Source organism: Ranitomeya imitator, chromosome 2, assembly GCF_032444005.1.
Source record: "Ranitomeya imitator isolate aRanImi1 chromosome 2, aRanImi1.pri, whole genome shotgun sequence".
NCBI lineage: Eukaryota > Metazoa > Chordata > Amphibia > Anura > Dendrobatidae > Ranitomeya > Ranitomeya imitator.
The window spans coordinates 453,032,630-453,049,454 of record NC_091283.1 but is presented as its reverse complement, the minus strand read 5'-3'; the positions used below and the strand labels follow the sequence as shown (position 1 = coordinate 453,049,454).

General features: G+C 41.3%; 1 protein-coding gene across 2 annotated transcripts in view; it reads right to left on the bottom strand.

The window, feature by feature from the left end:
* Window positions 1–1,202: 1,202 nt before the first annotated feature.
* Window positions 1,203–16,825, bottom strand: part of MYT1 (myelin transcription factor 1) — a 95,596-nt gene continuing 79,973 nt past the window's right edge. For both annotated transcript variants that reach the window (XM_069751107.1, XM_069751108.1), the window contains 5 exons: window positions 15,562–15,783; window positions 14,969–15,060; window positions 11,317–11,420; window positions 9,011–9,154; window positions 1,203–3,810 (listed from right to left, as the gene is read on the bottom strand). In XM_069751107.1, the coding sequence (XP_069607208.1) occupies window positions 3,670–3,810; window positions 9,011–9,154; window positions 11,317–11,420; window positions 14,969–15,060; window positions 15,562–15,783 (703 nt within the window). In that variant the 3' untranslated portion in view covers window positions 1,203–3,669. The remainder of the gene's footprint in view (window positions 3,811–9,010; window positions 9,155–11,316; window positions 11,421–14,968; window positions 15,061–15,561; window positions 15,784–16,825) is intronic.

Genomic DNA, 16,825 nt, shown 5'->3' with positions numbered 1-16,825 from the left:
CTGCACTTACAGCTCTCTGGCCTCTGGCCATCCCTAGCCTCCTGTCAGTGACTAACACAGGTCACTCTTCCCTGTGAACTGCTTCCCTGCCCAAGATGTCTTGCAAGCGTTTTCATTCCTGTTTTCATCAAGACCTTACTGCGTATGCGCCACCCGCAGGAATGAAGGCATTTGCGCAAGATCTTGGGCAGGGAAGCAAGTCATAAAGAGGAGAGACTTGTCAGTTACTGACAGAAGGCTGGCTGTGGGAGGAAAATTGTAGGTGCTGGGCTAAAAGACAAGGACTTATAAAGCAAAGGTATGGATGTCAACAGTACAAATATTTTACATAATCTTAATTAATTTGAAGTCTAAAAATCTGCTCAAAAAAGAAACTCAATGGTACTGATGCATCAAGAACGGTACTGTTCATGGCGGTCTTGATGCAGAGGTGTGAGTGAGGCCGGGATCACACATGCGAGAAACACGTCCGTGTCTCGCATGTGAAATCCAAGCTCTGGCGCCGGCACTCCAGAGCGGAGCGTGCGGCTCCATGTGTTGCTATGCGGCCGCGCGCTCCGCTCCACAGTGCCGGCGCCAGAGCTTGGATTTCACATGCGAGACACGGACGTGTTTCTCACATGTGTGATCCAGGCCTGAGTCATACAGTCCTATTTCATGCAAAGCCTCATCATGAATCAAGACCTGTCCCATCCCAGCTCTGCCCATTTTGGCGGACCTGGAGAAGCTGGCATGAAGAGGCCACAAATCGCAAAATGTAGGCGCAATTTCGAATTAAACTTTGATACTTTTCAAAGCTTTCACAGCAGAATTCTGGAATGCATCAGGCCCAATATGCAGATACACTTACTACTTGTATTGTTTTGACAGGTAAAAGTGATATATAAATATATTTTGTGTAACAAAAAGAACAATAAAAAAGACAGATCCACAAGTAGAACGTGAGTTTTATTTGTGAAGTGAAATCTGGTTGGTTTTTGAAAGTTCCCTGAGGCCGGATTCACAGTATTTGAAAGATTATCACAGAACAACAGCTAGTCTGCATCAGCCTTCAATGCAACCTTTTATTATTATTATTATTATTATTATTATTATTTTTTGTTATTTTACTTTAAATATTAACAGGAATTTCTTCACATAAACAGTCACATAACAGACTCACAAACATGACAAAATAAATATACAACAAGTTCACATGTTCATTTTCTTTTCTTTTTTTTTTTTTACTTAAATAATAAATAAATACAGCATTTTATATACTGTCATCAGTGCCTGCAATATTGTTGCCTTTTCGTGGCGGAAAAGACGTCAAGCAACGATGAAGTCTTCCCCGCCACGAAAAGGATTACATAAATTAACCGAAAACAATTACAACAAAACGGAAAAAAAAAAAAAAAACAGAACAAAAAAACATTTCTATGCTTTCCCTTTTGCCCGATAAAATTAAAATGAACAAAAATATCAAATCTCCTGTTTTATAAAATATTTTTAAAAAAATTCCCATTGTTTAAAAGAATAAATAACAAAATATATAAAAAATAACTAAGTTTCATCAAAACTAGTAGCTGTAGATAGCGTTTTTAATTTTCTTATTATTTTCCCATGGAATATAATTTGTCAAAAGTTTTTTTTATTTATTTATTTGTTTTCACGTTTTTCTTTTTTTTTTTTTTCTTTTTTTTTTTCTTTTCGCTCTTTTCCCTTATTACCATGTGGTGTCTAGTTAAAAAAAAAATAAATAAATTAACATAAATTTTAAATAAATATCAAATGTTAACATATGGTTCGAATGAATAAATTACAAACAGAATATTTCCAAAAATTAAATAATTTACACATTAATTAAACCTATATCTATAGTGTTTCCGTGGAAGTGCAGCTGTTCTACGGGTAAGGTACTAAACTGGGTATGCATTCACAAACAGGGTAGAGCTTATTTACAAAAAGCAGGGCTGCGGCGTGAATTTTGCAAAATACATCTAATCTCCCAACACCACAGTATGTAGAAATATTTTTTTTCCCATAGAGTCCTATGCGCCCAGTGGTATGTAGTTAAAGTATTCCCTGCTAATATTCTGCACTATGGAAAGCAATTACTCACAGAATTTCCACGGAAAGCCTCAGTGCACTAATTGATTTATTTTACTGGCTATTACTTGCAATCACCAAAAGGTCTTAAAGTGCACAATGAGAGGTGGAAAAGTAATATGAACCCTTTTAGTGCTGTGTGCCATGCAAACGGTTACTCCCAGAAAAATGGAGAAATTAAAAAAAAAAAAAAAAAAGGATAAAACAAAAATGATTCTTTACGGTTAGTGGTGTGGACTAGTGCATCTCAATAAAATAACTTATTACAAAATAAGGAAAAAAATATGTTTTCTCTCCTGTTTCCTATTGTTTTCTTTACTGTTTTCTGAATTGATCAAATAATGATAATAATTAAAAAAAAACTTGGCCTTTTAAAAATGCTTGGGTCCAATAGTTTAAGAAAGTTTTTTTTGAGTAAAAGAAGAACTTTGATCTCATAATAACTTAATAGCATCCGCTGATTTATAGCTCTGATATGGGATTTTTTAAAAAATAATCTGTCGTTTTATTTAATTTATTTTTCTAAAACTGATAAATTAAAAAAAAAAAAAAAAGAATCCATTAAAATATTCCCTGTGTTCACAATAAAAATGTTCCCGAAAAAAATATTTTTTTTTTATATTTGAGCACATGAGACTTCAGCATGTCAAAACGGCAGAGAAGAATTATACAGGCCGCATCTTCAAGGTGGGTCATGAATCATGGTCATGCCAAATTTTGGATCGGATCAGCCAAGCGCTAACCCCAAAAGGCACACCACCATTCCTGAAGGGGCGTATATAGCTCCTCTGCTTTACATTTCTTGCACTGCAGCACACTAGGGACGAAGACATAAACACAATTCCCAAAAAAACTCTAGACACTGTAACATGACGCAAGCTGGCCATCCCACCGGAGTGATCCGCAACCCACGCGTTTTCTAGCTAGTTCCCACGCGTTTCACAGCCAGTTGCTGACCTCCAACTGCTTACAATAAGGTTAAGACACAAAAAAAGGGGGGGGGGGGGGGGAAAATTGGACTATGCAGTTGGTAACTCCAAAAGCTTTCCCTGAGAACCTTTAATCCTTTGCGCTTCTGTTGGAATTAAAGAACTGCTCTTCAAATGTTTCTTGTGAAGAAAAAAAAAAAAAGTCACGGCTCTTCTCATAATACTTGTCATTCTTCTTCCCTTGCCAGGTGATTTTCCAAAAGACACAAGGAGTGAAATGGCCCAGTCAGAGTCAACAGAGATAAAGCTTCCATTTTGGCTTCTGGATGAGTTTGGTCCATGTACAAACCTCAGGGATTTGCTGCAGAGTTGATTCCTTTGTGTCTTTATACACTGTGATTGGACAATTGAGGCCCATTCACTGTCAATGGCCTCAGCCAAATACAGGTAGGTACACCTCTTTTTTTTTGGGATGTGTCCAAACTTCCTATCTGGCTTCCATATACAGTTATTATAACTTCAGTCTTTGTCCAGCTTTTTTGGGATTTATTTTTTTTAATTCATTTTGGTCCATTAGGTTTTGTGATTCAATGCACAGAGCACAAGGCTTGTGAACCTGAATACTAGACGGGAGTGTCCTGATATCCCCTCATTACACCTGGATACCTTTGACTGCTTGCTTGATACTCTCAAGCAATGCTTTGTTCTCTGGGTTTTGGTAACACTCTTGGTTACTGTACATATCAGTCAGGGTAGTGACATAGGCATCAAAGTTCTGTTCGCTGATTGGCTCCTGTAAGTAAAATACAAAAATTAATAATAAAATAACAATATTCTTCATCAAAACTTCCTGTAAATTTGAATGCTTAATGCAAAATTACACTAATTATTGAACTAAAACTTTTTGTTATCTCCAAGATCCTATCTGAATATTTAGTGGGTGTAGTAATAATAATTATACTAACAAATACCTCCAATTAGAAATGTATAGTTCTTCTGATTCACTATGTCGCTTACCCCATGTGCAGGGCATTGCAGTAGCTTAGGTATCCATGGTTGCGACCACTATCAACTAACTGTCACTATATGAGTGGTCGTAACCATAGATACCCAAGATACTGCAATGCCCTGCACATGGGGTAAGCGACATAGCGAATCAGAAGAACTATACTACATTTCTAATTGGAGGTATTTGCTTATATTATTATTATTACACCTACTACTTATTGGGATAGGATGTTGGAGATGGGAATACTCCTTTAACTCCTTAATGAAGCAGCCAATTTTCATTTTTGCGCTTTTGCTTTTACCTTCACTTTTTCCAAAAGTCTTAACTTTTTTTTATTTTTACATCAATATGGCCGTATGAGGTCTTGTTTTTTGTGGGACGAGTTGTAGTTTTGAATAACACCATGCATTTTACCATATAAGATAAAAAAAAGTCCAATTGCTGTGATATGGCAAAAAAATGCCATTCAGACATAGTTTTTGGGGTTTTATTTTTTACCGCTTTCATTGAGTGGTAAAAATGACCTGCAACATGATTCTCTGGGGAAGTTTGATTACAATATCAAGCTTGTATATATTTTTTATTTAAGTAATGAAATTTGTAAAAACAAATTAAATAAAAAATGTGTTTGGGTCGCATTTTTTGAGACCCGTAATGCTTTCATTTTTACATCAGTGCACATGTATGAGGGCATTATTTTTGTGTGGCAAGCACACGTTTCTATTATGGTTTTAGGATAGTTACAACTTTTGATTGCTTATTACTGCATTTTGCATTTTTTTTTGCAGTGTTGCCAAATGAAAAAAGAAAAAACACGGTTATAGGTAGATGCTGACTGTGTAAGGCCAGTCTCACACGTCCAGATAATTCCGGTACCGGAAAAAAATCGGTACCGGAATTATCCGTGTCCGTGTGCCCCTACGTTTCTGTGGCACATCAGTGTGGCACACGTGCGGCACACGTGTGCCGCCCGTGTGCCCACTGGGTACCACACGCACCGTGCTGGGTACAACACGTACCAGCATCTGGTGCTGAAGCCGCGATTCATATCTTCCCTGCAGCAGCATTTGCTGTAGAGAAGATATGAATAATTGTGTTTAAAATAAAGATCTATGTGCCTCCCTATGGGAGGTGGAGCCGCATATTCATGACTGTAATCGGCGGCACCACGTGACCGCTGATACAGTAGAAGATGTGGCCAGAACAGGAAGCAGCGCCAGCGAGGGAGCTGGGTGAGTATTTTCAGAACAGCGGGGAGGGGGGGGGGGCGCACAGGGGGTGGGATGGCGGGGGGCACATAGATCTTTATTTTAAACACAATTATTCATATCTTCTCTACAGCAAACGCTGCTGCAGGGAAGATATGAATCGCGGCTTCAGCACCAGTGGGGGGGGACAGCGCTTAATGTAGCGTTGTCTCCTGCACGGCACACGGACTGCACACGGACAACGTCCGTGTGCGGTACGTGTTTTACACTGACCCATTGACTTTAATGGGTCCGTGTAATACGTGCACTCCCACGAACACTGACATGTCTCCTTGTTTGGCACACGGAGACACGGTCCGCAAAAAATCAATGACATCTGAACAGATGCATTGATTTTAATGTGTCTACGTGTGTCAGTGGCTCCGGTACATGAGGAAACTGTCACCTCACGTACCGGAGCCACTGACGTGTGAAACCGGCCTAAGGCTATGTGCACACGCTGCGGATTTTGCTGCGGATCTGCAGCGGATTGGCCGCTGTGGATTCGCAGCAGCTTTCCATGCGTTTACAGTACAATGTAAACCTATGGAAAACACAAAATCCGCAAAGAAAACGCGGTAAATCCGCACTGCGGATTACCTGCAGATTTACCAAAACAGGTGCGGAAAAATCCGCAGAGGTTCCATCGACGTGTGCACATGCCCTAAGACAGCCAGCATATGCAGGATGTGAGGCAGGCTCAGCACCTTATCCCACATCAAAGACGGGGAGTCGAGATTAGACATGACCTGGTAACATACAATCATGGCAATAACAAACTTGTTAGGGTATGTGCACACGTCGATGGAACCTCTGCGGATTTTTTGCCACAAAAAACTGGGAAAACGTAATGACTCGAGTATAAGCCTAGGGTGGAAAATGCAGCAGCTACCGATAAATGTCAAAAGTAAAAATAGATACCAATAAAAGTAAAATTAATTGAGACATCAGTAGGTTAAGTGTTTTTGAATATCCATATTGAATCAGGAGCCCCATATAATGCTCCATAAAGATTATGATGGGCTCCATAAGATGCTCCATATTAAAAAACTAGCTGTTTCCAGCCAGCTAACGCTCGGCACGCTCATTGCTATCTAATTAACGCTGCTGGTGATTAAACTAAAGTAAATAATGACAACATTCAATAGCGCTTACGCAGGTGGTAAATTAACTTAAAATGAAGTTAATAACAATAATAATCATAAAAAATCTGAATAATACTAATAATACATTTTATTCACAGTGTAAAATCAAAAACAAACTGGATTCAGTAAGATGTGCGTTTTTTATTCATTCCAGCATCTAAACAAATTTAATAATGAAACATAAATTAAGATAAAATTTCTCTATAAACACAATTAAATGTATAGTCATTTTCGTCATTTTCAATGGGTGGTGATGGGGTGGGGGCGGATTATGGGTGCTGATGGGGTGGGGGCGGGATTATGGGTGGTGATGGGGTGGGGGGCGGAATTATGAGTGGTGATAAAATGGTGGGGCGGGATAATCGGTGGTGATGGGGTGGGGGGGCGGGATTATGGGTGGTGATGGGGTGGGGGGGGCGGGATTATGGGTAGCGATGGGGTGGGGGTTGGTTTTATGGGTGGAGATGGGGTGGGGGGCGGGATTATGTGTGGTAATGGGGTGGGGGCGGGATTATGTGTGGTGATGTGTTGGCGTCGGGATTATGTGTGGTGATGTGGTGAGGGGCGGGATTATGTGTGGTGATGTGTTGGGGGCGGGATTATGTGTGGTGATGTGGTGGGGGCGGGATTATGTGTGGTAATGGGGTGGGGGGCGGAATTGTGTGTGGTGATGTGTTGGGGTCGAGATTATGTGTGGTGATGTGAGGAGCGGAATTATGTGTGATGTGTTGGGGGGCGGGTTTATGTGTGGTGATGAGGTGGGGGGCGGGATTGTGTGTGGTAATGAGGTGGGGGGCGGGATTGTGTGTGGTGATGTGGTGGGGGGTGGGATTATGGGCGGTGATGGGGGTGGGGGGCGGGATTGTGTGTGGTGATGTGGTGGGAGGTGCAGCTACTGTGCAGGGGGTGGGATTAGCGAGTAATCACGATGCCTCATATATATAGATGCCCCATATAATCCTGCATAAAGGTTAATAATGGTCCTATAAAATGCTCGATAGACAAATTTGCCCAATATAATGCTGCACAAATGTCGATTATGACCCCATAAGATGCTCCATAAAGATATTTGCCCCATATAGTGCTGCACAAACGTTATGGCCCCATGCAGACACTTGCCCCATATAGTGCTGCACAAACGTTATGGCCCCATCCAGACACTTGCCCCATATAGTGCTGCACAAATGTTATAGCCCCATAAGATGCTCCATACAGACACTTGCCCCATTTGCATACTCACCTCTCCGTCACTCAGGACACCGGCACTTTCAATATTCACCTGCTCCTCGTTTCGGCGCCGCTCCATCTTCAGCGTCTTCAGCACTGACGTTCAGGTAGAGGCGCGCACTAACCATGTCACCGCGCCCTCTTACCTGAGCGTCACTGCTGAAGACGGAGCGGCGCCCGAAACGAGGAGCAGGTGAATATCGTGCAGTGATGCGCTGCGCTCCCCTCCCCGTTATACTCACCTGCTCCTGGCGCGGTGCAGTCCCTTCTTCCCGGCGCCGCACTTTTTCATGTACTGAGCGGTCACCGTTACCGCTCATTATAGTAATGAATGTGCGGCTCTACCCCTAATGGAGGTGGAGCCACATATTCATTACTATAATGAGCTGTACCATGTGACTGCTCAGTACAGGAAAAAGCTGGGGCGCTGGGAAGCAGGGACCTACAGGGACCGCGCCAGGAGCAGGTGAGTATAATTATACAGCCCCCGTTCCCCCTCCCCTGCCGACCCCTGGGTATGACTCGAGTATATGCCGAGAGGGGGACTTTCAGCCCAAAAAAATGGGCCGAAAATCTCGGCTTATACTCGAGTATATACAGTATGTTTATTTTTGTTTATTTATTTTTAACGTGGTAAAGGAGGGTGATTTTAAACTTTTATATATTTTTTAAACATTTTTCTAGCTTATGTTTTGGTCATGTTAGGGAACTGCAATACATAGGAAAAATGATGTTTTCCTGAGAACCCCAGCCTATGGATGGGCTTCACAGACGTTCGAAGATGGCAGCGAGATGGGCCTTCAGTAGGTTACCAGTTACAATGGTAAGCCATTGGCACCCTGTGGTTATGTTATGGGGGAGTGAAGCGAAACTGTGCCCCATTTGGAATGAGTGCCTTAAAGGCCACTGTTAGAAATTCATGGCAAAAATTAAGGGGGTTAAATGGCAGCGATCAGAGCTCGGTCTGGTTGCTGCTGTTAGAAATGTATGCTGGACATGTTCATCACACTTCAGGAAGGGGTAAAATGTTTAGTTCTCAGTCTTTCTTCCGCTCTAATAGTGTTTTACTTTTTTTTAAACTGTAAATATATATTGTTTAAAGAAACTACACAATATAAGTTAAGGATAACAAGCTAAATATTGGAAATTTCATAAAAACGAGAGTAGCTGTTGATCTACTAAAAAATTGTTAGATAGCTCCTTTGACAAGAAAAATACCTAAATCAAGTAAAAAAAAAAACACAAACTAGCAGAAGGCATCATTGGTGAGAAACAAAAGTCAATATCTAAACTAAATATCTGGGAATATTTTCTGAATGATGAGGGTTATGAGAAGCCGTGCAGGGAAAGGAGACAGTCGCTCACCATGTGTGGAAGGCGGATATTGGTAAGACTTCGTATAAGCGCCTGGCTTAGTCCGGAAAGTTCTACAAACAGAGCATCGTTCTGCTCCTCTATCACCTTGTTCTCCTCTTCAATGTTCTTCAGGTTCTTCTCCATTGTTGTTATCTGTTTTAATGAGAATGTATTCAGAGTTGTCAAGGAGCAGATCTCAAACAGAAATATTTATTTTACTCACTTGTATAGCGCCATTAATTGCACAGCTCTTATTATCATCGCTGTCCCTCACAATCTAGATTCCCTATCAGTATGTCTTTGGAGTGTGGGAGGAAACCGGAGGAAACCCACACAAACACGGGGAGAACATACAAACTCCCTGCAGAGTTGTTCTTGGTGGGATTTGAACCAGGACCCCAATGCTGTGAAGCAACAGTTCTAGCCATATTACTCCTAGATAATAGTTTGTGATGGCTATGGCTGTGGGCCATATGACAATATTTTGTCTCCTGACAGCGATTCTCAGACAAGTCAGCTTACCAAAAAACATCTGTGCAATTTGTTTGTGGCTGTCACGCAACTAATTTTAAAGCTGTGATTTTGCGATAAAAAAAAAATCAAAATTCCCAAATCACAGATACGTCGCATGTGAGTTTGCATTGAAGACTATGGCAAGTGAGTCGCAAGCTACCAACAACTGAAAATTCAATTCAAGACATTTGGAAACATTTGCGACAGGGCAACACCATAGGAAATCATTAGCAATGCAACACTTGTCGATGTGTAGACTTTGCCTAATAAAGCATTGTCTACCTTTACGACAATATTACTAATACTTGATTTTTGTTCAATGATATGGACTTAAGGAAACATGTCGTTTAACCGACGGCCATCTTTACCAACTCCCTCGTGGACCTGAACACTTGGCTCACTTAAATGATCATAGGTTTTCAATGGGCAGAGGGGAGGAAGATGCTGCCAGACTCCTTTGTCAAAGACTTATCTCCCTTGAAAAGAATATTCATTAAAAGTAGAAATTTCAGAAGATGATGGAGACAGCCCCCTATACACTTTACTGTAGATGGTGGTGATTTTTGGATGATTTTCATCTAATGTGCATTCCTTGTAGATTTTAAGCTTATGTAGTCACTTTTGGTAGGTGCTCAATTATATGTTAGGCTGTAATGTCTAATATTGTCTGTTCACGTCCCCTGTGAAGTGCTGCGTAATTTGTCGGTGATATAAAAATATAATTATTTTGGCCCTTAGGGTATGTGGGCAGCACGTTGGCGCAGTGGTTAGCACAGCAGCCTTGCAGCGCTGGGGTCCTGGGCTCTAATCCCACCCAGGACAACATCTGCAAAGAGTTTGTATGTTCTCCCTGTGTTTGCGTGGGTTTACTCTGGGTTCTCCGGTTTCCTCCCACATTCCAAAGACATACTGATAGGGAATTTAGATTGTGAGCCCCATCGGGGACAGTGATGATAATGTGTGCAAACTGTAAAGCGCTGCGGAATATGTTAGCGCTATATAAAAATAAAGATTATTATTATTATTATTATTATGTGCACACGCTGCAGATTTTCGTTTCCGCAGCTGCGAATCCGCAGCAGTTTCCCATGAGTTTACAGTATAATGTAAACCTATGGGAAACGAAATCCGCAGTGCACATGCTGCGGAAAAAAAACGCGCGGAAACACAGCGATTTACATTCCGCAGCATGTCAATTCTTTGTGCGGAATCCGCAGTGGTTTAACACCTGCTCCAACAGAAAACTGCAGATGTAAAACCGCAGCGGAATCCGCAATAGAAACCGCAATAAATCCGCAGGAAAAAACGCAGCGGTTTTGCACTGCGCATTTATCAAATCCGCTGCGGAAAAATCCACAGAGGATCTTTCTACGTGTGCACATACCCTTAGTCTAGAGTCACATATAGTATATCCTAGCCGATGTGTCCGCTCTGTCTTTTTTTTTTACTCTGCACTGGTCACCGTCATAGCTGGACAGAATGCTACATGTAAGTTTTGTTTTATCCAGCCCAAAGACCCGTTTAGTGCAGCAAGTGATGGGCACTGGTACTAAAATACTGGCGGGAATAAACAACAGATGACTGATATATACGGTATTTCTGTCTCCACGCGGGTGGTTTAGCATTTTTTTAACTGCATGTTTTGAGAAATTATGAGACCTTCTAAACTAGGATTGACAAGTAAGTGCTATAGGATGTTGTGATCCTTCTCAACATAAAATATCTCATTATATTACTCTATACATTAGTGCAGAACCAATCAATGTTTGCTGACCGGCCGAAAAATAAGACAAAGAGCTGACCTGAGATTGGAGGTTCACCATGTCCGCTTCCATCTCTGAGTTCGATTCTGTAAGCTCATTTATTTCCTTATTCAGCTGTTTGATTTCCTCATCATTTTCTAAGACTGTAAAAACAGATGGATGTCAGATCTAAGGAGCAGATACTAGTAGCTAAACTTTATACAGAGGAATGGGTTAGACTGTTCTTCAACCAGCTCATGACGGGGCCATTTCTCCCCCTTCCTGACCAGGCATATTTTCAGATTTTGTCGTCCTTTAGTAATTCTAAAAAAAAAAATTCTCGGTCGGATATTCAAATAATTTTGCCCCTTTTTTTCGAGATACATGTGTTTTTAATTTTTATGTCATTTTTATATTCCTTTTTGTCTATCAGTGGAAAATGTAAAGTAAGATAAGAAATACAAGTGAATTTTTCACTTTAAAGACCACACAGGACTGCTAAAAAACATTGATTTTTAAATATTGGACATATTTTTTTTTTCAATAGGGGCGGCACTAGAAACAGCAATTCAGACAGGCAGTTTTTCTTTTGTTTGATTTATTTATGTTTTTTTTTGCTTTTGTAAAATTTATTTTACATGCTGTACCCCCATAAGGTGTTAAAAGACCTTTTGGGCCACTTTAATATATTGATACATTTTTTGGTATTTTAGCCCCAGTTACATGGGGATCTCAGTCTCCTGGCTGTATAGCAGAGCAGTCTTGGTTTCTGAGGACCCAGCAGCTCCTGTTTTTCCCCTGCACCCACTGAAAACATGTTCACCGGGTCCAGAAGAGGAAGCACTGTCAGTGTTTCCTAATTTATATACACAGCGCTGGCCTGGTTCGGAGATGTGTATACAGAGATCAAGAAGTTAAATTTGGTAATAAACCTTATAATAAAGCTTATCTTCTCTCTGGGTAGTCTTGCTGTGTGTGACAGCAGCTTCCCTACCCAACAGCTGCACAATCTAGTGATAGGTGCTTGGACATCAATACCATTTTTGATTGTCAGTGCAGGGGCATGTGTGGACCTCCTGAACTTTTTAAATCTATGGACAGTCCAGAAGTAGTTAAAGTAAACCTGTCACTTGCATGCTACCCAAACCACGGTCTGCATTAATCAAAACCTGGCTGCAAAATTGCAAACAGATATATTTTTCTCTGAAATTCTCTGGTGTTTCAGAAAAATACTTTAAAAGGAATATATCAGCAAGTTTTTGCTATGTCATCTGGGAGCTGCATGACTCCAAGTACATGTCACTTACTGGGCTGTATGTTGCCATTTCAATCAAATCATTTTTTATCAGCAGGAGATTATCACTACCTAGTCAACTAGTAACTCCGTCCCCACCACTGTTTAGCAGCTTTCTGCCTATGCAAAGTGTACACAGAAAGTTGCCAATCAGTGTTGTGGGCGGAGTTATAAAGAGCTCAGCATTAAGAGAACTGGTATATCTGCAGCAGAGAAAACTATGATTGCATCAAGATGACAGCAAACAGGTCAGCAAGTGACACATGGCTGGTCTTCAGGTACGGACTGGGGCTGAAATTCAGCCCTGGCATTTGAATTCACACAGGCCTATGTTGTCCCCGTCCCCAAGCACCAGATGAAATATATTAGTAATATTACTCTGGATTGAGGAAAGGAAGATTTTCTACAACACCAATATTTCTAATGATACCTGTGGCCTGCTTTGGTTAGTGACGGAGTCAGCGACTTTGTGCTCCATCACAACTCTTAATAGTGTGGGTGTCTTGAGAACACCGATTCTGTTAACAATGTAGCAGATAAGGCAGCCCATGACCACAAAGGCCCTTCTGGCATTTGCCAGAATTGCCAGATGGCCAGTCCGGCACTGCTGGTCTTCCTCTTTGCCTTGTTCTTCCGACCTTGATGTCACTCACCCGTGATTACTCTCTTCATATGAGGTGTTTAAAGTAGGCAAATCGTAGCTTGGTGATCCTTGCTTCGCGTGACATGTTTGGCTTGATTTGTTCCAAGATTGATTTGTTTGTTCTTCTTGCCATCCATGGTATTGATAACATCCTTCTCCAGTAGCACATTTTGAAGGCGTCGATTCTTCTGTCTTGTTTCTTTATTGTCCAGGTTTCGCATCCATATGTTACTACAGAAAAAAACAGACTATGTACGAGCCATGCCTTGTCCAGTGACTTAATTGTTGTTTTGCCCATAGCTATTCTCCTATTGACTTCCAGTGTCGTTGCTGCATCTTGAGTGATCATTGATCAGAGTAGGTTAAAGTCCTTTACAACTTCCAGTTCATTGTCATCCATCTCAAATGTGTCACGGTCATACCTGGCAGTAGTCAATATCTTTGTCTTCTTTGTATTGGTCAGGAGTCCCATGTTTGAGCTTTCCATCTTTACACTCTGTAATGAGTAATTCATTCCATCTATGCTCGTTGCTATCAATGTTGTGTCGTCTACGTATTTAAGATTCTTGATGATTTGTCCAGCAATTTTGATTCCTTCTTCTTTTTCGGCAAGTCCGACCTTCTTGAAAATAGCTTGTGCGCATAAAATAAAGAGAAATGGTGACAGGATGCAGCCTTGTCTGATGCTTCGCTCTACTTTTATCCATGCCGTGTCGCTGTTTTCCACTCAGACTGTTGCTTCTTGGTTGATGTAAAGGTTCCTAATGAGATTGATCAGATGGTTTGGCACACCCAAATCCTTCACGGTATTCCAAAGTTTCTGGTGATCAACACATTCGAATACATTGCTGTAGTCAATGAAGCAAAGATAGATCTCCTTGTTGTATTTGGCCTTTTCCATTATCCATCTAATGTTAGTAGTTACATCTCTTGTTCCTCTGACTTTTCTGAATCCTTTTTCTTCCTCTGGCAGCTCTTTGTCAAAGTAAGGCTATAGTTGTCTTTGCAGGATCTTTAGTAGTATTTTGCTGGCATAAGGTATGAACGCAATAGTCCGATAGTTTTCACGGTAGCATCTCGCTTATTCCAAATAGGAATAAACACTCATCTTGTTAATGCTGGTACACAAATCATAACGTCAGCAGCACATTGCCCGGTGTCAACAGGTGACATGCTGCCGATAATGTGCTGCTGTATGCGGGCTGAATGATTGTATTAGTGATTGCTCTGCAGTTGTCAGCCTGTGTGAACAAACAAGCACCAGTTGACTTGTAGATAGTTGATCGGCTCTTGCTGAATATCTGATATACTGGCCTGTCTAAATGGACATTTAGGGAGTTGTCAGGGTCTCTTTTAAAAAATCTTATGATCAATAACAATATTTTTAGAGAAGATCTGGGACCCCCTTAAAAGCGATTTGTACTAAATGGGTATAAGAAAACTAACCCTACAGGTGACAGGTAGTGATGAGCGAATAGCATTGTTGCTCAGGTGATCTCCGAGTATTTTTGCATGCTCCGAGATTTAGTTTCCCTTGCCTCAGCTGCATGATTTACAGCTGATGAACAGCCTGAATGCATGTGGGAATTCCCTAACAAACAGGCATTCCTCACATGTATTCAGCCTGCCTAGCAGCCATAAATCATGCAGCTGTGGCGACGAAAACTAAATCTCCAAGCACGCACAAATACTTGGAGACCACTCGAGCATGCTCAGGGACTCAATGAGTATTCTCGTTCATCACTAGTGGCAGGTTATTGGGCATCTACACTTACCATCGCTAGTCTTGAATTTTGTTCCAAGAAGCTCATCCCCTGAGAGTTTTCCCTTTTTCCCAGCAAAAGAGGCTCGCGGACAACCTGACAGACTAAAGACAAGATGATCTGAGTTATTCAATAGATGAGATAAAGAGATGTGTGCACTACAACCATGTGGTGCCCGGGTAGGTTCCCAAACCGTTAGTGATAAATATAATATAACCCGGCACTCAACTTAGCGGTGAAAAACAGCGGTAGGTTTATTGATCCCAAAGTATAACAAGACGTTTCGGTCCCAGATCAGGACCTTCATCAATCACGTTTTTAAAGGGATATGTAGTAGCAAAAACCATCTGTCTGAGCCAGTGATAACAGCTAAACGTTTATGAGGAGAGAAATCCAATGGAAAGAGGGACGAAGCCTGTGTCCTGTGTGCTGCCGCGGCGTCCACCGCTGGACTCACACAGCCGCTTTTTACTACTACATATCCCTTTAAAAACGTGATTGATGAAGGTCCTGATCTGGGAACGAAACGTCTGAGTTATTCAATAGACACGATATTCATCAGACTTTCTATAAAGGTGGACCATTATAGAAAACAATGTTTTTACCTCCTGTGAGTTAAGAAGCTCCCATTGGCGTGACCTGATCCGTCACAACCTGGGGTTGGGCACGTTGGACCTTCATTTTTCAGAGATTTCCAGGAGAAGGCAGATCCATTCAGAGTGCCTTCCTTCTGTCTCCGAGCTGCCAGAGGACAGCCGGACGCACTGCGATGAGAAGCGTATTTACCACTTATGTGTCCAAGTCCATCACAGCCTGGAACTGGGCACCTGAACAAAAGGTGAAGTAAATGTTTAGATTTATTTCTGAAAATATATTGTTCACACCTAAAACTAATCTGTAAATGAGGGCGCTGAAGATTTGTTTTTCCTTTATTGCAGATGGGAACACGACCAGAGCTATACCAAAATACTAGGTGCCTTGACACCTAAAATCAGTCAGTATTATTCTGAATGTCATACAGTGTTGGCCTTTCCAGAGATCTGAGCAAATGTTGAGAGCCTCGCCACAGTCAATGGGACATTAAGGACCAATCTTTTCAGACGAGTGCTATGTGTGGTTTTCCCGGATAGCACTCGTACCTATGATATTCTATGGGGCTGTGCACATGTCTGATTTTTTTTATTTCAGACTGAGTTATTCACAGAAAAAAAAGGAGACGTATCCAATTTTGATCCAAGTGTCATATCAAAATTGGCAGTGCAAGTCTATGGGTCTATGAAAAAAACATCAGACCTCACTCGGATGACGTGTGTGGTCTGATTTTCAAGGACTGACAGAGTGAAGAAGGTGGAGAACCTTTTTTTTCTCTGCATATCTGTGAAAAACCGAAGCCACTCTGGTCGAATTCTTATCAAAGTCTAATTCGAGTAATTGTTTTTTTTTTTCACGGATGGTGAGAAAACAGTTGTGTGACCCTACCCTGATAGCGATCAGTGGAGGTCCGAGCTCACAGAACTGCACCAATAGCTTTGGGCATGTCAAAGGTTTGTTAAAACAAGAGGAACCCTCTAAGGTGATTGCCTTCTACTTCTCGCTTTACTTCTTGCTCAGGATTGTATTTATGAAAGAGGAGAACAGGCCTGAAGTCATCATCCTCTATAAAAAAAACCCGCTCATCTTGCTGTTAATTGTCTGTAAAAGCAGCACAATTTTTTTCTTAATATCCTCGCCAGCAGGAATCTCCGAAAATTCATAAGAAAACTGCGATCCGACGTCGAGGAGCAAATTAGTGAATCCTCTGGAGAGAGAGAGGCCGCCTCTCCATCACACCTTTATGGTACTTATGCTACCTGCCTTATGTGGCTAATA